The sequence below is a fragment of the Bacillus rossius genome, chromosome 10, assembly GCF_032445375.1.
Source record: "Bacillus rossius redtenbacheri isolate Brsri chromosome 10, Brsri_v3, whole genome shotgun sequence".
Classification (NCBI taxonomy): domain Eukaryota; kingdom Metazoa; phylum Arthropoda; class Insecta; order Phasmatodea; family Bacillidae; genus Bacillus; species Bacillus rossius.
The window spans coordinates 10662400-10688776 of record NC_086337.1 but is presented as its reverse complement, the minus strand read 5'-3'; the positions used below and the strand labels follow the sequence as shown (position 1 = coordinate 10688776).

Below are 26377 nucleotides of genomic sequence, written 5' to 3'. Positions count from 1 at the left end.
AAAAACTTCCAATTTTATTAATTGTTTGCATAAGAATTAATAATTTTAAAAAAATCATAGAATAGGCCTTTATAGACTGAAAACCTTTCACGTAGTTTCAAGTCGCGTACATAAAAGTTTTTTAATATATATAATTACCAAATATTGTTGAATATATTTAACATTTTTATACATGTTACAACACACATATAATAACAAACCTATATAGTATATAAAAAGACAAACGCCAAATTTTAGCATTTTGAATTTCTTTTCTCTGTGTGAATAAAATAAAAGTTCTTAACGTAGTTGCTAATACTGTACTATATTTCTAAAAAAAAATTACGAAAACCCCTGACATCGTCACCATAACAATGATAAATTTGCAAAATAATTAAGGCACATTTTTTAATGCTACGAAGCACACTCTTAAGAGAAATGTTTTAAACTTATGTTGGGATGTAACTAATATCTTAAAAGCATTCTGAAACCGTTACTTTGAGGGAAACCTTAATATACCGAACACCATACCATCCTTTAATCGAGTACGATTTTTGCTTCTTAAGACCCATTTGTCTTCAAAATGCACTGTACTGTGTAAGTAATAAATGAGTCTTAAAATCAGTTAATTATTTTATCTTCCTACTTCGTATTCTAATTGAGATAAATATCAGATAAGCATGTGTTACTTGTATCACGACATCAAGGTATTATTTATCAGTAATTAATATTTCATTTTATTTTTTTGTTAACTAATGTGCATAGGGCAGTGCACTACACATCACTACCTGTGTGTAGTGTTGCGTTACACTTTTTAACGCATTAGAGTTTACATAAAATGATAAATTCAAAATTTCGTTTAAAAGTATAAATATCAGCGATCAATTTAATTAATGTCCAGTATAGCTCAGTCAGTAAAACATTCGGAAATATGTATAGGACCTGTTAACCTAAATATTTGTTAACAGTTAAACTGAACTAAGAAGTGTTAGAGTGGTTTTTTCTCTGTCCGTATATTAGAGGTATGGAACATCAATAAATATAGTTTAAAAAACTAAAGAAACATGCTTTTAAAGATTATCAAACTAAAAAGTTAAAAATAATTTAAAAATTTAATTTATGACAATAGTATATAAGCAATACTAGTATAAATGAGAAAAAAAGCTTGAGGCGCTTTGTGCCATATTTTTTGTATATTAAGCGCCCCATGCTTTTTTCTCATTAATACTAGTATTGCTTATATACTATTGTTATAAATTAAATTTTAAAATTATTTTCAACTTTTTAGTTTGATAATCTTTAAAAGCATGTTTCTTTAGTTTTTTAAACTATATTTATTTTTAACTTTTTAGTTTGATATTCTTTAAAAGCATGTTTTTTTAGTTTTTTAAACTATATTTATGTATAATTATCATAGGGAAATGAGTTACCGACACTACCTATTACCATCTGAGATAACTATTTGGAGTTGCAACGTCACAAAGAAATGGTAAAGTCTCTCCGAATCATTTACAGTTAGATGTATGGATATAATCTTAGAATTTACCAGAAAGAAAAAAACATTTTTTTTTTCCGGCATTGCCGGGAGTAGAACCCACAATCGCTGAATCCGAAAGCTGACGTCTCAGAAGTCGCACGCCTTAGACCGCTCGGCTAACGAACGTGATGAAATTGGTGGGACATTTTACAGTGATGAGCCACTCACTCTTAGTCGAAAGAGTTACAGACGGACAGACAAACAAACATACAGGTGAAGCTAATATAAAGCATGTAATAAAATACGCATCTGTCGCCCATTTACTTTAAATACAGAATTATAAACTACATATTGTGAAAACATTCTGCAGCAGTTTTTGCTGAACGGAAAAACACGGATGAGAAGACAGACGAAATGTGTTTGGTAAGTGATTTTTCGTCAAATGAAATGGAACAGGACAGTGCTTATCAGAATGAAATTACAGAACTACTTTTGTGCAAGGAAATGTATTTTACAAATACATTTCAAGAGAAATCACCTTTAAATGAAATAGATTTTGCTGACATGGAAGAAATATACTTAGATTTAGAGGCCAGGCCCCTTTCAAGTGACGAAATTTCTCTTGAAGGGCTCAAATATGTTTCTGGCTATATAGCTCACCGTTTCAGAAATAAATATCCTGACCTTGGCACTACGGATTTCAATTCGGAGGACGATAGCTGGATACATGTACAATCAAAGGGTAACTTAAAATGTCCCACTAATGAATTTTTTGAATTAATAAAGATCGCTGAAATGTGTTTTGATAATATTCATGGCAACAATTTGTGCAAAAAAGAGCTGATTTTTGAATCACTGACTAAAATTATTTGCGGAACTACTGAAAATAAATATCCAGAAGAAGTTATATACTGTTTTGTCAGAACAAGAACGTATATGCGTATCAAGTATTTGAACATGAAATATTTTAACGAACAAGACCAAAAACGCAAAGAAAGAAATAAGATGAGGAAAACTACCCTCTAAGATTTTTCAGTGTGATAGTGTCCACTTTCCTTCACCATAATATGTATGTTCATAATTTATTTCCGATGTTTTTTAATTACTATATTTAAGAAAAGCATTTATTGTGAATTCGCAGCAATTACATATGTAGGGCTTAAGGTATTTATTGTATTCCAAATATTGAGTATGTCATTTTTATTGCCTTTATTAAAAATAATATATATATTAAAAATATAACAAAATTGCGATATTTTTGTATTGCTATTGCAATTTCGTTTCTTGTAAACATTATTGTAGACTTTTTCATATTGAAATTATATTTGCTATAGGGTTGTTTGTATTTTAATTTTACAGTTATAAGATTTTTTATATGTTGTTTACTGTTTACAAACATTTGAAAAATATTTCCTTAACCATATTTCAATTTCCATGGCAATAGTCTTGTTAGCTTTTCGGGTAACTCTTCTACATGGATGATAAGATGGTGCGACATCTAAAACATATCACACCACCTTTACATAACTATAAAACTAAGAGGTGTTTTCTTTACATAATATTAAAGCACAATGTTTCCTTGTGGCGTAGGTGATTTAGAATTTCCATTTATCTAGAAAAATGGGCTTTCAGAATGTTTTTTAACACACAGTGTTTGGAAAGGTTTTTGAAGAAAAACGAGTTTTATTTTTTTGCAGCTGAGTTCGGGCACTTGCATGAAATATAATTAATCCGTAGGAAGCGCAATGGTTTAAAGTATTGATGTTGAAGATTTGAAAAGATTTATTGAAATAGTGTGAGAGAATGAGCGAGTTCAGTGAGAAGAGTGCGGGAGTGGCCACATGTCGTCTGCGCAGTTGCGGACAAAAAATAATCCATTCCGCCTCCCCATGGCGAAGGATGAGTTTAAAGAGAAACCTGATAAACCTTCCCCTCCTCCGGGCACGATAGAACCTTATCGGCTGTGTGTTAGAGAGAGAGAGCGAGATACAACCTTCGAGGTTTTGTTAGTTCCCGCTAGATGGCAGGCCGCAGAGCGACCGCCAGCGACACCCTTCCCGTATGAAGGCCATCTCGCCACTGACGAGCTGGAACTAAGCTCCTGACCTCCCTACATAGTAACGGTCACCCACATAGGCATCTAGACTCTTTAGTGGTCATATGATACAAAATTCATTGTTTTCGGGCCTGTGACCGTTTTTTACCGTGCACCAATCGCCTTATGGCGGCATGGTATCTAAACCAGAGCTAAATGCATTAATTAAAAACTGAAGGTTACTTAAAGGCAAAACTTATGCCTTGGTAATTTCAAACATTTAATTGCTGCGGAAGAAACAACGCTCGAGAATTGTCTTTTTAGGACGTCTGCTAATAAAGCTGGCAAATAACATTATGTAGGATTGTTGTTTTGCAGTTTTTCAATGTTGTCTTCCAAAAACCAATAACGTCCAACTGACGCTTAAAGCATTTATTTATCTACCACGCCCCCTTAAGCATCTACTAAACTTCTCATTTTTATTTACTCATGATCCCATTGATTCTCCACCTTGAAATTTGGCACAAATCTAACCAATATATGTAGGAATAACATACTTTTTTTTTTAAAAAAAAAAAAAAATCGAAAATGGTGTTTTTTAGAAATTCAATATTAAAATTTTTGTAAACAAATAAAAATAATTTTATGTTCCAAAGTTGGTCATGTTACATATCAAATTGAAGCCCATTCAATGACCTTTAAAATGAGCTGTCAAACAGCATTCTAGCACCATTAGTTGGAAACCTACAAGTATTTGAGTGATCCAAAACATTGCTAAAATTGGCTATTTTTGCAATTTTCAAAAATTTATACAAAAAAAACTACTCAAAATTTTTTTTTTAGAAAAAAATACATTTATAATGTATTTAGTTGATATTACCAATACACAAAAAAACATATAAATCTAAAACATGAAGTTTCTAAATTAATTTTTTATTGGTTTATTTGATATGGAATGACTCAAACACAAACTCCCAGGTGCTTCAAGGAAGTTTGTCTTCCTGCAGATTATACTAGTAACACCCGTGCATGGTTGATGAGAGAATTCTTTTCAAATTGGCTGGTGAAAATTTATAAGAATATAAAAAAAAGAATGAAGAAAAATTCTTTTGTTAATAGACAACTGTGCAGCACACAGTGTTGATGTTCGACTGGTAAACAACAAAATGATGTTTCTGCCACCGAACTGCACCTCTCAATTGCAGCCACTTGACCAAGGTATTATTCAGAATACCAAGGTAAATTTTCGAAAATGCCTTGAGAGGTTGTTCATCAACATTACGTTGAAAGTGCTAGTACCAATTCCAAAAATATTAACTCAAAAACCAATAACAGTGCAACATAATGGTACAAAATGGTTTACCTTGGCAAGATCATTGATGGTTCCAATTGGCGTGGAAGATAAGGCTTTCTCCTGGGCGGAAGAGTAGCCACTTGCACCCAGCCCATCAAACGCAGGAGCAATGGCGTCCATCTCGGCTCGGTGTTTGCTCAGCAGCTGCACATAGTTGTAGAGCTGCTGGTCGTTCGGCAAGCCCTGGCCGTACAAGATCTGGTTCAACCCTGGAACCACAAACATTACTTTCGTTACTTGCACTCACGCCAAGTACATTTCATATTTCACTAACAAATTATTTTCCCCGTATTTGAAGTTTTAATTTAAACAAAACCTTTCCAGGAATATTTTGCACTTGTAGAAACACATGCACTGGTTGGGCCGGCTTCCTCAACTGGCAAGAGATAACGGCAAACTGTAATTGGCAGTTTGACGAGGATTGTAACAGGTGAACCTAGCGATCAGAGTGCAAACTATGAAGAGTAAATTTAAGGCATGGAAGCTGTCTGGATTTAATAATCAACAAGTAGGTTGAGACTTCACTACTCTAGCCTGTGTAATACTTTAATTTCATTCACTAGTACTTTTTGCAGGTTTACATTAGCACTAGCTAGGAAGTGTTGAGTAGGGATGGGCACGTTGATTCTTCAGTGCTTCAACTCCACCGATTCTACCTGGAATCGGAAATGTCAATTCTCAAAGCTATAAGGAGGAATTGTACCATATAAGGAGTCCTATGAGATGTAGAATGGTATGTCATAAGAACTGTCAATAATTTGAATGTAAAATAAACTTTTGGATATAAAATAGATTCACATAAATTAAGTTTTGCCACAATAACATATTTTCCAGCAAGCTTACGCAGCTCGCCTAGCCCTAATATACTAGATTTTTGTACTTGTGGGAAAACACTGTAAACTCATTTCAATATAACAGTTTTATTTCATAAATACAACATTAACAAAATTTTCTCTGCATTCATTAAAATTATCTTACACTTCACACATCAGACAGCAACCATGACACTATGTTGAAGTAAATAATTTAACGAGACTGGCTAACCATGTTATTCATAAACATTTTAATTGTATTTTTTAGTCATTCATATACTAAAACACCATTCTCAAAATATATTTTTAAATATTTACGTAAATATTTTTTGTTAAAAAGTTGGATTTACACGTACATAAGGTTATTAAATTGAATGCTAAAATTTATTTTTGTGCAAAACATGTTGCTTCCTGTGTGTGCACAAATTTTTATACAAAAAGCACTGTTTTCACATTTATGTTGTTTCATTTGCAGTTACAATAGCTTGCATGATTATTAAATCTACTGTGGATTTTAATCACAATGAACAGAAAATACCTACCTCATGATCAGTTAGTGATTTAATTTTAATGTAAATGTTGACGGACGTAAATCAATTGAAACACAACAATCAGGACTGTTAAAGATAATTTCAGGAAGGAATTTTTCAAGAATATACAATCTCTGATTTTGATCATTATGCATTTTGCAATACGTACTTGCAAACTTTTTAAATGTAAATTTTCAGGTATTGTGCATACAGTTAGAATTCTTATGTTTTATTCTTCAGGTTAACATTCTGTTTGAATTTCCATGATTTCATTCAGAAAGAAAATAAGATAGGGAATTAGAATTGGAATCAAACCTGGAATCAAGGGAAATTGTAAAATCTGAATTTAAAATCGAAGAAATCTGGAATTGATCCATCCCTGGACTGTTAAGAGTATGCTTTGCAGTTATTTAATATTTGCTGAGAATATTGAAGATGATGGCATGTATATTGCTATTGCACAGTTATAGTTGGAGGCATCTCAATCCTGACACAGTGATATATGGTATGTCAGTAAGTCGCAAGTCACACAGCACACTAGAGGTGTGAGTAAATTAATGCAGTTTGATCACATTTTGTATTTCTATGAGTTCTTTACACATAACTATACAACTAGAGATGAAGAGATTCACAAAATTTTGCAGATATGCCGATACAACTGTTGCCAGTTCACCAATTTCAACTGATATATATTCTGATTAAAATATTTATATAAATTTACGAAATTACCCAAAATAACAATTTTTTTAGAAAAGCATGCAATGCAAATGCACATGTATTTTAGTTTATAAACAGAACATTACCTCTCTATTTTTAGCTCATATATTTAACTAGCTTTCATTTGTATGTTGACAACCCGTTAATTGCTAATTAAAACATGAATTTACTAATGGCGGCTGGAAAATTTAAATCTTTAATATGTAATTAAATATAATAAGATTATTAAATAATAGGTAACTATAAAATATATTAATTCACAAAATACAAAGTTTAAAAAAAAAATTAAATTAAAATGTGCAAAATTGTGAGGCGGCTTACTACATGTTTACAATTAAAGAACGGCAATTCCAATACTATTTTAGCGCATGTGGCAGCAAAAATTTATGGTACCAAACATTTAGGTAGTATATGGAAATGCATTTAATGGGGTCCCTTTGTAACATTGCAAGACCCTGCCCTCCTAAATAAATAATTTTCTTTTAAACTTCTTTTTTGTATATGTAAGCAGTAATAAGTCAATGTTTTTTGAGTGATGTATAAGTTACGAGACAGTATAATCAGACGTTATGGCTATTAATATATGTTATTTGCATGTGCTATGTGTTTTAAGAAGGTATTTTGTATTTTATTAGACAATTTTAATCAGTACTATTTTTTATGTAATAATTTACAAATAAGTCGCTGTACTAGAATTTTGCATGTTTAGGCCTACTTTGTCAGGTTTTTCTAAATAGGTTGAATTTTGTAAAGTAATTTGTATTATAATTGCTGTTTGTAATGTTCATTAACGTGTGGAATGATTCTAGAACACGGGACTGTGTCTGGTGTGAGTGAGAAAGAAACAGTGCTTCCCCGCCAACCGAGATAAAGACGGGAATTCCCCCACTGCGTGGGAACTGAGTGATAACTGCTGTCTCACAGTGTGGGAGAGAGAACGAGAATGGGAGTCCCCAATTTTGATGTGAAATTGAAAAGAGACAGATCAAGTGAAGCCCCGAGTTATGTGTGTACAGGGTTTTTCATGTATTGTAATTTGTTCTCTGATTGGCTTGTATCTGTAAGCCTGAATGAAGCGTGCGTGTGATTGGTCGGTGAGGTCATGTGACTTATCCTCCCTGCGTGGAGGAGACGGTGGCAGGACTTCAGCCAGTCGTCTGCCGATTGCTGCACCAGTAGGTCGCGTTCGGTGGCTTCTCGCCAAATTATGAAGTAATTTGCTGAATAGATAATTTAACGTTGGTGGTCAGAGCCATGCCGAGTATTAAATTAACCTAATTTTCTTTTTATTTCGTTTGGGCAGTATTTAGAAATTTTTATCACCTTCGTCGGCGTTTTGGCTCATGGCGAAATTCGTTTTCGCTGGGTGCGGCCCTGTTCGAGGTCGCACTATCTTTGTGTACTTACAGTAAGATTTTACTGAAGGACTTAATCTACGTTATTTTTCGTTAATCTTCATCGCCCGAGCTGTGAGCATTCTCGACAGGCGAACGTACAAATGAAACATTGAAAGTGTTTGGATTCGTCTGTGCATTCTATTTGAAAAAAATAAAAACAACAAAATTACAATCGGCGTTGAACATCTGTTTATTTTTGTATATAACGAACCGTTATACCTTTGCACAGGAAACAGTAAAAGTAATTTATTTTATGTGAAGTCCTATATTATTTGATTATTTTTGTTATTATATTTAAAAAAAATTACGTAAGGTAACTAAACAATATCTTCCGTAACAATTTTAAAAACCTTTCTTTGCAGTTCAAATAGTTGAAATTTTTCATTGTTTGAAGTGGTACCCATGCTCTAAACAAAGTAAGTTTTTGTTCTGATATATAACTTTACCGTGGTGGTGATATATTTATTAAGATGTATTAGATGCAAGAAAGTTATTAAAACATAGAATGTTTGTTATGTACAGCTGACACACGTAGCTAAGAAATGATGCTAGTTCAAAGTATGTACAGTAGAGCACCCCTCAACCGGAATCATTGGGGGGAGGTCTATTCCGGTTATGAGAAAATTCCAGGTTAGGGGAGTGGCGGTAGGGCCGGCCTCCGGGCCGGTTGAATGACCTTCATTCAAGCAAGCTGGCAGGCACGTGTTTCTTCTCTCTGTGGGTGGGTGCGTGCGTGAGCGAAGAGGATGATGAAGAGGGTTCGGGGGAGGTAGTAGGACTACAGCTGCAGTGTTGTGTTACTTCTGTGTTGACGTGCTAGTGATTCACACTTCCTGGAGAGTGTATAGTCACTGCCACGCACAGTTTACATTTCACATACACAAGAATAAAACTTCAAGCATCTCATTTAAAAACAGAGATAGAGAAATACAGGTAAATGTAGACTGTTTCTACACTAAATTATTGCCTACAAACTGAAAGCATCACACATTGGAAGCAAATGTTACTGGCTATCACATGTGTCAGCGTGTGTAGTGGGAGTAAGTGTACATACTCTCGGGCCGGCCGGAATTTTCCGTTTACTTGACATAGTGAAACAATAAAACTACTTATAGCATAAACATCTTTATAGTAATTCACGTCCGACGCGAAAACCGGCGGTGTATTTACGCAATGCGCGGGAAAGACTGGCTATAATTAGCTCTCTGACAGACGTGCACGCGCGCGCCTATAAGACATGTACAGACAGGCAAAAGCAAAAACGCCTCGTTCCAGTGCGGAAATGTTTAGGAGATGTTTTGTAGTGTTTTAATTTTTTTTTTTGGAAAATTAGTTCCGGATATTGGGAGTTCCGTTTGTGGGAATTACGGTTGAGGGGTGCTCTACTGTAGTAGTACGAAAACTGAAAAAGGTACTGGTGGATTTTTAAGTTACGACAAGCACTTAAATTTTTCCATAATATTGGCCAAAAATGGACAAGTATACCGTGAATCGGCAGATATATTGTTTCAACTGAATATTGGACAAATCGGCTTTTGCTGATTTGTATCGACAATTAAGTAAATAACCACGTATCTCCAGTTACGCGGTGTCATATTTGTCATACAAAGTGCGATGGGAGGCATATAAAGATAAATGGTGTGACATATTTCTAGTTGAGTGTTATTAAAAGCATTTATATTACGAAAAGTATATTTTCCTACACAATTTTGGAAGACATTAAATAAATTAGCCTTGCTATTGATGGAAACTAATGCTTCAGAATATGCAATTTCGAATAACACAAGCATTTTTAGGAATTAATTATTTGTGCTAAGTGAGGGATAGGTGTACAACAAACAAAAGAGTTTACTCCTAGTGTAGAAAAACTTAAAAAAACAACTCAATTCGCCAACAACTTACAATGTGTAAATAGTGCTATATAAATGACTTTGAGTGTAGAAGTCTTGTCACTGTAATTAAAAAAAATGATTAAATTATTTAGATGTCTCCAAAAAGTAAGTAGAACACTAATTAACAGAAGGTTGTGCTAAAAGTTTATACATATATTTTTATGTCATGCTATGGGTATATGACAGTTTAACTATAAACATTCAGTTTAAGCTCTTAATTCTTAGGGTTTGGGACAGCAATTTTACTGGATTATTGAATGTCACTAATAGGGATGGGGCGAATCCTGATTTCCTCGAATCCGAATCCTAACTAAAATCCTCGACTGGAATTACTGAATCTTGAACCCAAACCCGAATCTTTTAACAGATGATGTCCACATATGTGAGTGAGATGTATTCTGCTTGCACTAAAAGTCCCTTGACTTTCTCACATGTAGTTTGGTACATTTCTGGTATAAGTTTATTTGCAAGAAATTTTCTCGAAACCATTGAATAATAAGGTTACAGAAATGCAATAAGCTTTCTGAAGCCTTTATTTTCTACAACAGACAGTGGCTGATTGTCTTTAATCTATCATGCAGAAAAATAATTTGTTCTGCACGTTCAGGAGTTAAATTAGCTCTACGATTAGAGATGGTGTTTACAGCAGAAGAGAAGCGTCTCTCGCTGGCAACCTGTGTGGCTGGAATGATTTCATAAAATTGCTTAACCTTAAAATTAGTGTCATAAATATCTGTAACTTGTCATTAAAGTTTAATCAATTGAAAGTAATAAAATGGAAGCATTTTACTTAAGTCAATTTACACTTGCAAAAAAAAAAAAAAAAAATACGCACAATAAACCTACATGGAAATTAAAAGTCTTTTTCAATATCCTGAAGTCTGAAATATGTTTCCTCATGTCATCAAATGTAGAGCTGTACTGAAGAAGCCGATTTTGCCAATATTTATTTGAATCGGCATTTCTGCCAACTTCCGATACGCTTGTTAATTTTCGGCCGATATTACTGTAAAACGAGAGAGACTGCCATAACCTAAAACTCCATGAGTACCCATTTCACTTTTCGTAGTAGTACTGCATTCTTTCAGATCACATTATTTCTTAGCAACATGTGCCAACCTTACATATCAAAATTTAACATCCTTTTTTTCAATAATGTTCTTTAATTTTAATATGTGTTAAATAAGAACATTACCATCTCGGTTGTTACGGTAACTATAGTGCAAATGTGGTAGCTATCATGCTTCTGTAGTAATTATGGTAACTACAAAGAATCTTGTTCTCTTTATGGTAATTATCTTAAGATAACTATTGGGTTTGTACTGTAGTTATGGCACATCATCCATATTTCTTCGCAAGTTGTTAATCATTTTACTTTTCTTCATATTTTCGTGCGCCATTACTATTTGAAACAGGAACTTTCAGAAAAATTTTAAACGGGACTTTATATCACACATTTGATGGCGTAAATGATGAGATCCCGGACAATTTAAACGCTTTATACGGAAAAACCTACCATGCAGGATCTCGTAAGCGAGTTTTACTGTATTTTTTCCCGTAAATAGTAAAACATCGTCACAATGCTTTCCGGCCAAATAACCTGCTGCTGTTGAAGCTCGAAATTTGAGCCGAGCTCAAGCTTGAAGTAAGTACTCGGCTCGAGCTCGTTTTTCGAGTACCAAATTTTATAAACAAACGTGACGAGACGCCTTTGTTCCGTACCCAGTGTCACCAATACCTCGTGTGTGAATTGCGTGTTGTGAATATTGTTTTTTTGAACTTCGTTTCTGTTGAAAACTTTTACGTTTGTTTGTGAACTATTTTATTCATTTATATTCTTGATTAAAACATTACAAAAACAAATTCTCATATGCTTAAAGAAAACGGAACAGTGTTTGATGAGTTCGAAGATAATGCACCTGACGATGTGCCGCGGAAGTTGGTGCTTGATTAGGTTACTGCGCAAACGGTAAAAATCAATAATACTTTTGCATCACTGCTTGTATTTTGAAAAGTGGCAGATTTATTAATAAATTTCTAAACTGTTGTATGTAGGCAAAACATAATACCAAAACAGCTTAGGCTGGGTACATTCTTGTTTATAACATCTGATGCCTTCCTAACCTCAAATATGTTGTGCTTTTACTGTTTCTTGTGTAGGCCTATATAAAAACAAAAAAATTTTCTTGAGAAATTTCAGTTTTAGTACAGATTAGCGGTTAGGATTTTTTCTATAAATAACACATACAAACAGTTTATGCATAATAAATAAAAAAACACCAAATCATTTGACGAATCCTATATCAGACCTGCAGAATCTTCGAATCCCTAGGATTCGGCAGATTCGGCGGATATTGGATTCGGTCGCCCCATCCCTAGTCACTGCACTAGTTGTAAAGGAAATACTGCGGATAACCTGCAAAGGTTATGTGCAAATGATAATAGCCCAAATAAAGCATATCTCACAATATTAAAATTTTTATCATGATTGTTTAGTGGTTCATATAGGTTAGTGAAACATTAACTAATTTAAATACAGTACTATTGGTGAATAAATTTTATAAACTTTAAAAGGCCATATACAACGTTTATCAGCAAAGAAAGCTGTAACAGTGCAGACCCTTAACTGCCTACCCATAAGAGACTTACCATGTTTTATGATAAATTTAATAATTTGTTAGGTTTTAAGTATTTGTTGATAAAGGCTTTTTATCTATTTTGGAGGTATTTGTTTGTTTTCAATTTGTTTTTAAAATCATATTTTCCCATAGTTCACATATTTAATTATTTCTAATTTACTCTTGTTTGGTAAAGATACTATATTTGTTGCTTGTTGGTCAAGTTGTACTGTGAATTCACGTACATTTTAGGTGTATCACTGACATCATGAGGTTATCACTGGTTCTGAGGTATCAGTGGTTTTTGTTTGGAAGTAGGCTGATGCCATGTTCCTATAAGGCACGTAGTATTAGTTTGGGAACAAGGACTTGTGAATTCTCTCGTAAAAAAGTTTGTGTTGGACAGAAGTCGCAAAGAATCATGATTTGTTTTCAATGTTGGAACGAGTTTTGTTACTGGCTAGAATTGTAAAGTATTCTGTGACTGGCTCCTTTCAGATGGAAGAAAGTGAACTTATTGGTCCCTATTGTTAAGTCGTCATTGGAAATTGGTAGAAAGAGCTGTGTTTCGGGTGGTAGCTCATAATTAATAATTTATGTTAGTTGCAGTTAATGTCACTCATTAGGTCCTGACCATGGCAGAAAGAAGTAAAAGTGATACCATGAAAAGATTTTACCCTCCACATAAACCCTTGCTACGCACCTTGGTTGTAGCCTAAGCTCTTTTTACATGTGGTATTCATTAATTTAAATCTCACACAAACCTTTTTTATTGTTGGTACATAATCATGTGTGATTTCATGTAGTTAAAATGCTTAATTGTGCAATGTACAGATGTAACAATGACTACAAAAATGGTAACGATTCAGGAATAGAATATAAGTTTCTCCTTTTCAAAGAATACAGATTTTTTTAGTAAATGGGTCAACACATGCTTAAAGGACAAATTCTGTGATACATAGTAAATGAAAGATTAAACAATTTAGGTTTTTATGCAGACAAGTTATTGTTTTATAAGTATTATATTCAATTTTGTTTTGAATGATCAACAGTAGGTTTTGTTTATGTCAAGAGATATATTTTGTGCGAAAAATTTAGTCTCCAGTCATCATCAACTTTGTGGAAAAAGCTGTATTTTGCACCAATCTTTGTGTTTCCATAAAAATTTTAAAATTTCGGGGAAAAAAAACTTGAATCTCAAAGTTTTTCACAAATTTTGTGCTTCACCATTTTTTGGTACCTAGTACGTAATAACAGATTCCTCAACATGAACAACACTGCAGGAGTAGGTTGCCGGGCAGAACCAGAGCGTACCTGTGTACGGTGGTGTTTTAGAGGCAGCGAACTGGTTCAGCTTGTCTGGATGGGAGTAGCCGTTAGAGGTGATATCATGGAGCAGGACATCCATCTTGAGAGACTCCACGTCAGCAGAATTGTAGTTAAACACCTGAATGACAATACCTCCCCATGACAAATACAACCCAATACAAACAAGTAAATAAAACAGGCATTAGCTCATTCCAGAAATATGCATGTTCCATCAAACTGCACACACCTTAAGATAATGATTATCAAACTACTCATGTCCCAACTATTCCAATACCAAAACCTTTAACCTACTTTATAAACATAATTAGCAATAATAATTGGGAATGGGCAGAGACTCTAAAACTCAAGCCAAGTTAAGCAAGTAGCTTAAGTTAGATTTGACTCAAAAGTAGAGTTCATTATACTCAACAGGACAAGATGCTTTTAGAATATGTCAAATAAGCTCACCAGAGAAAATATTAACGTCACTAGACCTGTGCGAATGTCAGTTTTTTAGTTCGAATCAAATACAAATATATAATTGTTCGCGAATACAAATATTGAATGCGAATAGTAAGAATGAGCAATAGAATCCCACATAAAATTTTTTTTCACGTCATGTAATACTCCTGCAAAATTACACAAATAATACGAAAAAGAAAGGTTAGTTAAGTTAAGTTGAGTCAGCTACAATAATTATAGGGACAATGTTTTTTATAATATTTAAATTATGAAGTAATTGTTTTGTTTTTTAATAATGCAGCTAACCCAACTAAACCTAACCAACCAACCTTTTTATTTGTTCTTATTCACCTTATTTTCTACAACTTGCAACTCTGCATGTGTTGCTCAGAAAATTTCGCGAACTGCAAAATACAGTGAAATCCATTTCAACCAATTTTAAGAAAAATGTTAATTTTTTTATAATGCTGTATTTCCAAATTGGTGATTGAATAAATTCATATTTACATATTTAACCCTAGATATTGACAAGTTTTCGTTGTTAACAGTGCCGCCAGGTAAATTTAATTTAAGTTCAGCAATATTTAAAAAAAATATTTGCTAATTTTATCTGGAATCTTAAAACATTATTTACATTGTTTTTTACATATTTTTCATTTTTGAAAAGTAATGAATGCCTGCTTTGTCATAGATGTTTGATCGATTACGATTATCAATTTATAAGCAGTTGAAACTACGACGATTACTTCTTTTAATGCCTATCTCAATGGAGCATTCATGTTTTGTGGTGTTGTAGTCCAAGGCTGTTGACTTTTTTTCCTTCAACACTTCTAGTGTGTGTGATGAAATGAATACAAATAATATTTTGTTTTCAAGTTTTAAATGACCAATATGCCGTTTTTTTTAATCATCCATGCAATATTTCCATTAATTTTAGCAAGACAAAAGTGGGGGAAAAACAAATTCTTGTTGCATGTTTGAAAAGTCCTTTATTCATGTTTTTGATTATGAAGACCCATTAAAACATCCAAAAAGGATATTTATATTGGAGAAAAGACTTAACAATGAAAATAGGTATTAGACAAACTCACGAAGTATGCTATGTCTAATATTCATTAGGAAATAAATTTTGCAATTACCCTCTTTTATCGCATAATCATCGCACCTATATTTTAGGCCGTCAAAATTGGGATAAAAAACTTGTCGCGTAAACGTCGCATGTTGTTTTTGGTCCCGCTATTAGATGCTGAGCGCTTTGTGTAGGTATCTTTTCCGTATAATCCGATGTATTTTAAAGTAGAAATCTAATATTTACACGGACATTACCACTTACTTATTAAATTAACGGAAATTCGAAGTTGTCTGACGTGTAAATTTTCTTTTAAAGACTTTTGAAATGTTATAACCTTTATCTATTCGTCTGCACCGCCGCGGTGTACCGCTTATGAACATGTAGCCAGCGCTAGCGTAGCCTGTAGTCGAATATCGATATCTCGCAGATTCATGCAACGCGCGCTCTCTGTCAAGTGCCGAGTTAACTACATTTGATAGCCCGCACTCTTTCGTGGTAAGATAGTTACGCGTTAGTTCACATCACAGATTAAAGTGGCTTGCGTTTGGGTCACAGATTTTGTTTTTCTATTTAAAGTTGAAGAAAGAATTTTATTGCATGCATTATTAATATAAAATTTTTTGGCGTGCTCTTGTATACTTCACCTTTTTTTAAATAAACGTACTTTTCATGATCGGGTTTTGGTTTTATAAATAACTTTATCTAAAAAAAATTTTTTTTTTTTCCACGTAATTGTTGCACCCCTACTAGTCCAGGCATTTTAGGGGAAAAATCTAGCAAACCTAAAAAATAATAATGTAGTTTTGAAATTTGGCACCAACATTCCTTTGGGTGTTAAGAATTGATCCTAAAAAGTCCCCATCTCTCCGATGCCGGCTTCATACTTTTTTAAGGCAATAAGGGCGTAAGTGCCGAAATATGCATATCACGACTGTTGCGCGAAAAATATTCATTCCAATATATAAAAATTTGGTCAAAAATTTAAAGTTAAGGGCCCTTAATGCTTAATCATTCGTTTTTATTACTTTATGCACTGCAAAAATTATCTTATAATTTATACTCAACTAATGGAAGTAAAATGTATCACTGCTCTATACAATCACCAGTTACATCAAATCCACCACTGATAGGCATAAAAATACTTTTATAAACGTTTTCCATTATTTTATTAGCTTTAAATTGGTGGGTCAAACATGTGTATTCGATAATAATTGACTGACATATTAAGGATTACAAGGAACTACTGCACAACAAATGGGTTTTTGAGCAATTTAGGTTAATATTGGCTATAGCATTTTATAAGAAATAAAAATCGTCGCTCGCAAAGATCTTAAAATCGTATGAGGTAACCAATGAGAGCATTAGTGTAGACTGCAAAGTAGTTATCGATGGAGGATACCTCTTGCATGTGCTTGTGTGGCCAAGACCTGCTACATTTGGTCAATTATGTGAGGTTTATGTCACATTCGTCCAAAAACATTTTTCTGTGACAGCAACTGTAGTGTTTGATGATTATGACAAGTTAACCACTAAAGAGGAAGAGCGAAGGCGGCGTTCTTTAGGGAGGTCTTCCACCGATATTTCAACAGCTGCTAACAATGTTGTTACATCAACGCAAATGGACTTTCTGAGGAATGGCCATAACAAAAATGGGCTCATAAAATTATTAGTAACTTATTTTCGAGCTTTAGGTTATCAAGCCATTCAGTGCTGAGGAGATGTTGATACCACTATAGCAGCTATTGCTCTTCAGTATTCGACAAGCTGTTGTGTAAAGTAATAGCTACTGATACAGACATCCTTGCGATGTTGACTGCGAGATCAGAAGATGCACACATAGAAATTGTTTATCCACCCTCAAGCAAGACAACAGGAAAGATTTACAGTATATCAGCTATTCAGCAGGACATTGGTAAAATGAAAAAACTATATTTTGTTTTGTCATGCTATGACCGGATCAGATACAACCAGTGCTTTCTTCGGTAAGGGAAAGAAGCAAGCATGGAACATCATCAAGAACGATGATTCCATTCGGAGAGCAGTACATGTTTTTACATGTCCACATGCGGATAAGAAGATCGTTATTGCAGCTGGAGAAAAGTTTGCAACTGCAATGTATCAGGGACATGATAACTATTCCACTTTGGATCAAATGAGAGTATATATGCAAGATAGCAAAGATGCCTGTTTGTGCTTCTTTCCAGCTAGCCTCTCTTACACCAACCAGTGCCGCATGTGAACAGCAGGTTTACCTACAGGTGAAAGAGTGGCTGGGCCATTCATTAGATCCTGTTGAGTGGAGATGAAAAAGTGTGAGTGGCACACTTGATCCTTTAACAACATCCCTTCCTCCAGCTTCAGAACAGCTCCTGAATTTGATATCATGTAACTGTAAAAGTAAATGCAGCTACAAATGCCAGTGTGTACGGGCTGGACTGCAGTGTGGTATTGTGTGTGCCAAATGTTGTGGGGCACATGCACTAATGTTGTTATCAATGATGGTTCTGATGAAGAGGACCTTTAATGGACTGGTTAATTTTTTATTGTGTACTTCCATTAATTGATTTTAGATCAGGTTTCATTTCTTTGCTATGTATTATGCAACAATAATAGATGTTAAATAACTAAGTGCCTTTTACTTCACATCTTAAAGAAGTTACGATACAACTGAATGAATATTTTTCGCGCAACAGTCGTGATATTCATATTTCGGCACTTATGCCCTTATTGCCTTAAAAAAGTATGAAGCCGGCATCTGAGAGATGGGGGCTTTTTAGGATCAATTTTTAACACCCAAAGGAACGTCTGTGCCAAATTTCAAAACTACATTATTTTTTTCCAGGTAAAACACTAAAATTCCTGGGCTATACTTTTCAAACTTGATTTTAGAAAAAAATGTGCGACGATTATGCATGAAAACACGGTATAAGTGATAGTATTTGAGGTTGAAACTAATAGTTTATTACTTGTATTTTTTAATTTGAATATTCGCACAGACCAATTAGTCACCCCTGGAGAAATCATCACAAGCATTATTTAATACTGTGTAACTTCGCTTCTAGATTTTTTTAACCACCTGGTGTACCGGTACAGTGCGGTACAGAGCTGCTGGCGCTGTGTTCTGGCCGTATGCAGCCCGCCGAGGCCCTTGCCAGATTTTTTTTTTCTTCGTTTTTTTTGTCAGTTATTTATTTTTTTTTTGAAAGATTTGGAAAAAACAAACAGTAACTTTACTGTGGTCGTGTGTTTATTTTTGTTTTCCAGACCTGCTGCAGATATTTATGGTAAATTTACAACTTTTTAACTTTGAAGTTAATTAAAAAGTGCATTAACGGCCAGTTTCCGGTCGGCCGGTATTCTTTTAAAAATTGGAACTTCGGGTGGCGGCCATTGCGGCGAGTGGACGTTTTTATCTGGCGGTTCCCGATAAACGTTGAGAGTGACAAATAATTTCAGTGCGGGCACGTGATTTACATCTTAAGACAGTATTAAGACATCGCTGCCACGTGATTCTGAAGATTTGGTGACGGAGAATTACTCCAAGAGGCAGGATATTCGTATCTCCAGTACGGTAGGATACATCCTGTACTGCTGACGGAGTTAGCAACGGACACTCAGTGGTCCTGAAGTTTTTTTTTTAACTCATCTCCCTAAATAGCCGAGCGAACTAACTTTTTTTTATTTTCGTCAGAAACTTTTGGTATTGCCGGCCATCCTAGAGGCACCGCTAGCTATCCATTATTGTTTTTTTACTTTGAGGAAATGTGTGCCTGGAACGGCCTTGTATTTTATTCTAACTAATTTCAAAAAAATATTTTTTTTTATTATTATTGACATTTCTCTGGTTTATACACCTACCTACCTGACGCAAACGTTCTCTTTTTCTTCCGAGTCTATTAATTTTAATGCAACCAGTGTTCAAGGGTTTAATGTTCGTGTATTTGTTAATTATCATTCACCACTACTCCACCCACTTGGTTTAAGAGTACTCCAATACCTGCTTATTTTAAGTAGGTACACCTACATTTCTGTAAGTGCCTGTGTGTACAATAATTACAGTGGCGCCAGCACTGTGGGGCCCGAAGGAAGTTGCTAACTTCTGTTTAGCTGTGGGTATAAGCCCTAAAGCACCATGTCACAGCCACAGCCACAGCCACAGCAGACACCACCTGAAGAACTCTGTGCAGCTGAGTCTGAGCCAGAGGAACCAGACCAAGTAATGTTGGCTTCTTCTGTAGTAGTCTACCCTCCCAGCGACAATGCATCTGTCATGATGATGCTTCAGAACCTCATGACACAAATGAACACAAACACTGCTCAGTTGAGGGCTGAATTGAACACCCACACGGCTCAGATGAGGGAAGACACTGCTCAGCTGAATGCTGAGTTGAACAGCAACACCGTACGACTGACCACCCAACTCAGCCACCTGGAGGAGGGCCTCAAACACGACCTGCACGAGGTCACCGAGGTGGTCACGGCTCTGTCGTGCCGTGTTTCTGGTGCTGAGCAAGGGCTGCAGCGATTACAGGAGCTGACTGATGAGCAGGGGACGTGGCACCAACAGCTGACTGATCGTCTGGAGCAGGTTGCCGAGCAGGTGGTGCAGAATCACTGCGGGTTGCAGGAGGTGCAGACCACGTGTCAGGCCCTGGTGAACGAGGCCGTCGAGCAACAAAACAGCCAGGTAAGCGAGAGGCTGGACGTCCTATCATGCCGTCAGGATGGTTTAGGAAAGCAGCTGGAGCAGAGCATCAGGCAGCTGGACGAGCAGGTACTGAAGCTCAGGTTGGACAACCTAACCAGCACCAGATCAGGTACTGTCAACGAGGAAATACCAGCTGTCACAGCAAGCCAGCCACTGCTAGCAGTGACCGCAGTACCAACAGCATCCCCCAGCTTCCCCATCCAGAGCTGAGTGCGTGGACAGCCACCCCGTCTTGGACCAGGTGACTGCGCCCCACTATCCTGCACGACAGTGGTCGGAGGCACTGCCTCGTTTCAGCGCAGGTGAGCATGAGAACCCCATGCGTTTTTTGAAGCAGCTGGACGAGTACTCCAGCATGTTCAAGCTGACCAATGAGGAGCAGCTCAAATGCTTGAACACCGTCTTGCGGAACCATGCATACTACTGGTGGGAGATGATGCAACCCACTACCCACACATTCCAGAGCTTCAGGGAGCAGTTCAAGCTCCAGTTCTGGAACGTGAGCATCCAGGGTAACCTGAGGGCCCGGCTACATAGCGAGTGTTACGACCCACGCAAGAACAAGTCTCTGGAGGCCCACTTGTCCTAGATGTTCGAAAGGACAAGGCACCTGGACCTGGAGATGAGTGATGACGAGTTCATCGCTGTGGTGATCACGCAACTGCCGTACAGGTACCAACTCCAGCTGGCAGGCAGGACATTTGCCAACATCACCGAGTTCAGGGAGCAGGTACTGGCTTTTGACCGGCTGGAGCGGCAGATGAAAGCAGGCTCTGCTGAGCAGGAGCGGCCGCCGCCCCAGAAGCCAGTCTCTCTGTACCAGCCCTGGCAGCGGGGTAATGAGAACGCCAAGCACGTCAACGTAATTGGCAAAAAGCAAGGCAAGTCAGGCAAGTTTGGAGGCCAACAGCAGTTCTCCAAGCAGCAGAAGGACACATGGTGGGGAAAGCGCCGTCATCTAGACAGCGACGATGAGCAGTCCCAGCAGGGGGACAACAAACGGCCTCCCAGGTATGAATGTTCCGGTAAGAGCCCCAGTTCTCCTAGGTCCGAGTACCGCGACAGGTCCCCAAGGAAGAACAAGCGATCCGGGTCACCGAAGCAGGAACATTACTACCAACTGCCATACCAGTCTGACAAGCAGCTACAACAGCCGCTGTCGTACCCCGTTGGAGCCGGAACCACCCACGGAGCGTCATGCTCGGCGAGTTCCCCCAGCTACAACTTCCCACCACCTGCCATGTGCCCACCACAGGAATACTTCGAGCGTCAAGCGCCCATCCCTCCGAACAGCTGTCCACCGCCGGACAACCAGACAGCTAACGCTGTTTGGCCTGGAGCAACCAAGCCGTCGGTAAACTAGACCGGATTGATGGTGGTACACCCCGGACATCAATCCCGGGACCTGACAATGGGGTTAAATTAAACTTGCCTAGTTACAATAGTGTAACATATCGAACCTTACTAGCGACAATTTTGCTACGGGAAAACGAGAGGGATTTCCTGTACGATGAGGACCAAGTGGACATCAACCCACAAGTCAACACTGTGTGCCCAGAGCTATTGCTGGAAGCGAACAGACAGCCAGTCAGCACACTCCTGGACAGCGGCGCAGAAATCACGTGTGTCAGCGAAGACTTCGTTGCACACCTGGAGAAAGTCGGCCAGAAGCTACACATGATGCCGGTTCCCAGCATCAAGATAATTGGTGTCACTTCGCGTGCGAGTCCTGCTGTCAACAGGCAGGTGTTACTTCACATCAAGGGGCTTGGACAACCAAAGACTACTACAGCTCTGGTTGTCAGAGGCCTAGCGAAGACCCTCATTCTTGGCACCGATTTTCTGACACAGCATGGAATTACGCTAAGTTTTGACAGTTGGACAGTAACTTCTGCGGAGTGCAGGTTACCCACGACCATTTCCAATGGCATGTGGAAGTTCCAGGGCAACTGTGTGGGCATGTTACGCTGCAGTCCTACGTTCTCACACATCTACAGCATCACCTCCAATGACAGCATGACCGCTACGTATGAAGACCTACAGAAAGCCGTGCACAACCTACCCACAGTTACCCAGGGACAGTTACAACAACTGTACGATTTGCTGTGTAGGCACAGAGAAGTCTTCTGTGACCAGCCTGGCTACAACGTGCTGTATCAAGCCAGCATCACGGTGAAAGTAGGGGAACCCTTTCACAAGAAGACCTACCCAATCCCTGCCCAGTATCTCAGTGAAGCAGAGGAGTACCTACAGCTCATGCTGGAGTGGCGCATCATCAAGCGAGAGGCCAGTCCCTATGCCAATCCAGTTGTTTGTGTCCGGAAGAAGGACGGCTCCGTGAGGTTATGTCTGGACGCCAGGGAGCTTAACAAGATAACGGTGAACGATCGAGAGAGCCCCATCCTCACCAGTGAGATCCTGCGACTCTACGAAGGAGTGAGGTATCTGACGACGCTGGACCTGTCCGCGGGATACTGGCAAATTCCTCTGAAGAAAGAGTGCTGTCAGTATACTGCTTTTCTGTTCAGGAACCAGCAATATACGTTCCAGGTCCTTCCGTTTGGGCTGTGCAACGCGGTGGCAGAGTTCACCCGTTGCCTGGCAGTGACTCTAGGCCCTGAATGTCAGTCCTTTGCCCGTGCGTATGTGGACGATATCCTCATTACGTCCACTACGTTCGAGGAGCACGTCAGACACATACTCGTCGTACTGTCTAAGTTCCAGGCCGCCGGGATGACAGTGACGATACGTAAATCTCTCTTCTGTCGTGAAGAACTTCCGTTCCTAGGCCACGTACTGACACCTACTGGCATCAATACAGCTCCAGACAAGCTACGAGCCATTCAAGAGTTTCCTGTACCTCGCAACATCAGGCAGCTGCGAGCGTTTTTAGGTATAGTCGGTTTCTACCGCAACTACAGCGACCAAGTAGCCAGTGTGGCACTACCCCTGTTCGCTCTTCTCAAGAAGGAAGTCGTGTGGAGGTGGGAAAAGGCAGAGCAGTCAGCATTCCAGCAGCTGAAGCAGTTATTTCTGGAGGAGCACGTAATACACCATCCCGTGCAAGGCCGGGGATTCCTGCTCTACACGGACGCTTCCAACCATGCGCTAGGATGCAAGCTGGCGCAGTTGGCCGACCCAGGTTTGGAGAACACGGTGGCTATGGCTAGCCGAACCCTGAATGCAGCGGAACGTAACTACACAGTAACGGAGAAGGAGGCGCTAGCGATCGTCTGGAGTCTGCAGAAGTTCCGTGATCTGCTGCTAGGAGAGAAGATCCACCTCCTCACTGATCACCAGGCACTTACTTGCCTCAAGGCAGGAAAAGTCTTCGGTCACAGACTCACCCGCTGGTACCTACTGATCCAGGAGTATGACATCGAAATGGCTCATATTAAAGGATCAGAGAATACCGCTGCAGACTATTTAAGCAGGCTATCTCCCACTGAGCCTGGCGAGCTTTTTCCTGAGAGCAAGCCCAAAGAATTTTTAGTCGCTCCAGCCAAAGCAACTGATTTCTGGAAAAACAAAAACCTGGAGAAGATTTTGGAGAATCTGAAATCGTTACAAGAGGCTGACCCGTACTGCCAGAAAGTCAGAAAGAAGCTGGAGACCTGCGACAGTACGAGTAAAGTGCACCTGCAATTCTGCAAGTCGGAGGAAGGAATTCTGTTTTACCGCCAGAAGCGGCAAACCCTTTTTGAAGATTCCTGGAAGCCCGTTGTTCCTGCAGCAGTAAGGGATAAAATAGCCTGGGAAATGCACTTGAATCTAGGCCATGCTGGTTCCAAGAAGTTGTTCGGTGCAGTTAGCCGTCAGCTGTTTTGGCCAGGTATGATTAGAGGGATGGCCAGAATAACAGCCTCGTGCATTGCGTGCCAGAAAGCTAAGCACGTTGAAGAACACCTACATAGCGTGATCCAATCGATCCTGCCTACGAAACCTTTAGAGTTGGTCTCGGTAGACTTGTATGGACCACTTCCCCCATCCAAGGCAGGAGTCAAGTACATCTTCGTAATACTGGATGTTTTCAGTAAGTATACGAAGTTATACTCCATGGTCAGCGCAAACGCTAAAGCTGTCCTAGCCAATTTCAAGTCTTTTACCGAAGTGGTAGGAAAGGCCACCTACGTTTTGTCGGATCGAGGCACTCAATTTGCCAGCACCCTTTGGCAAGAGGGTATAAGGAAGCTGGGAGTTATTCCCACTACGTCATTTGTACGCCATCCCCAGAGTAATCCGGTGGAGCGGCAGATGAGGACGTTGGGAAATCTTCTGAGAATGTACTGCCATGACAAGCAGCAGAGCTGGCGTGATCGACTGCCCTATATCGAGTGTGTCCTCAACCACACGGTGCACTCATTGACAGGCATAACCCCACATGAAGCGATTTGTCAGGTTCGTTCGGAGGTGATACCACCACAATACCTACCGACCTACCCCAAAGACGACGACGTAGAACCACCGACCCAAGAGGAAGTGGAGGAGCTGGTGAGAGACCGGCTTGTATTAGAAGCGGAAAACCGTAAGAAGAGGAAGCCCGCATCACGAGTTCACAGCTTCAAGATAGGTGAACTTGTACTGAAGCGCACTGCACCGACCAGTAGCAAGTGGGAGCACGTCACGAGGAAGCTGTTTCCGCTGTACGACGGTCCCTTCAAGATTGTTGCAGTATTGAGGGAGAATTGCTACGCCCTACAGGACATTTCGTCTGGTGTCACAATTGGCAACTACAACATCAGCCAACTAAGGGCATACAAGACTCCAGTGATAGAGCAATAGTAGCTGTGTATGCCAAGTACTGTTCAATAATGTGTCTGTGTAACACTAGAAATTTTAAATCTATATGCATGTGTGTACACTCTGTTTGTCAAGGTAAATTTCCTACTGAGGGGCTGGTGTGTAAGTCAGCTGAGATTATGTGAAGTGTTTATGTGTTTACTCAGCTGACATAGACATGAGGGATGTTCGCCTCATATTTTGGTCCAGTACGGAACTTGATGTTCTGTTCCTAGTGCGTACAGGAACGTACTGTGGGAACTGCGTACATGAAGTACGTTTTGACTACACCCAGTAATTCAGTGTTACCCACACTAAACAATGTACACCCCTGTGTTGGTTTTATATGCATTTTGGATATGTGAGACATGTACACACAGAACGGTTAGTGCTGCCAGGTATTGTGCTCCTTAAGGCTATTGTATAGCATGCCTACTGGCACCCTGGTCCTGACATGTAACATACAGCTCTCATTCAAGCACTCTTTTTGCTATTTCTAGCTTGGTCAGATTCTATCAGTGTGCTACAGTACTGTAAATTCTCCTCATCTTTGTGTAAGCTTCTCAAGCCCTCTGTCCCTCCTCTGGTTGTGTTTTTTTTTTTTTTTTTTTTTTTTTAGCAACTAGCTTGCATCATGGTAATAGTGTAACTTTGTGTTTTGAGTTATGCATTAGTGTTTTTGTCATATGTTTTTTTTTCTATGCAGTCAATTGTGAATTGAAAAAAATAATAATTGCCACACCCAAAAGATGGCATAAGTAAAAGAGGGCAATGAACCCCAAACAAAGGCCAATGACCTAAATGGGTCTGATATTTTCAAATGTGCTAATTCTGTATTTTTTTTGTGTAACCAGTAATTTACATGTTTGATGTCCAATGATTTTCTTTGTTGTTTGTGCCAGAATCTCTCTTTGCAAATTTTTTTTGTCAGTGTTTTGTTTTCTGTATAACTAGTGTGATGTTATATATGCTGTTTTGTTTTGTCATGTATTTGAGGGTCGTATGTAAATGTTTACTTGATCTATCTTGTCAATGCAATAGTTATGTGTTTGAAGGGATATTTGTGTATTTTTATTTGTGTTGTTATGATATGTTGGTTTTTTTTTTTTGTGTGTGTTGGGTAAGAGTCTTTGTTGACTTTAGTAAACAAGGTCGTTCCCGCACTAAATTTAAGTTAGATTAGGGTCGCAAGAGTTGAAGAGGGTCTGTGTCCAGTGTAGCCTGATGCTAGAACCGT

General features: G+C 38.2%; 1 protein-coding gene across 5 annotated transcripts in view; it reads right to left on the bottom strand.

Moving 5' to 3' along the window:
* LOC134535777 (uncharacterized) overlaps positions 1-26377 on the bottom strand; it is a 192054-nt gene that overhangs the window by 131360 nt on the left and 34317 nt on the right. For all 5 annotated transcript variants that reach the window (XM_063375030.1, XM_063375029.1, XM_063375032.1 and 2 more), the window contains exons 6-7: positions 14126-14258; positions 4855-5054 (exon numbers count right to left, since the gene is read on the bottom strand). In XM_063375030.1, coding sequence (XP_063231100.1) covers positions 4855-5054; positions 14126-14258 — 333 coding nt within the window. The remainder of the gene's footprint in view (positions 1-4854; positions 5055-14125; positions 14259-26377) is intronic.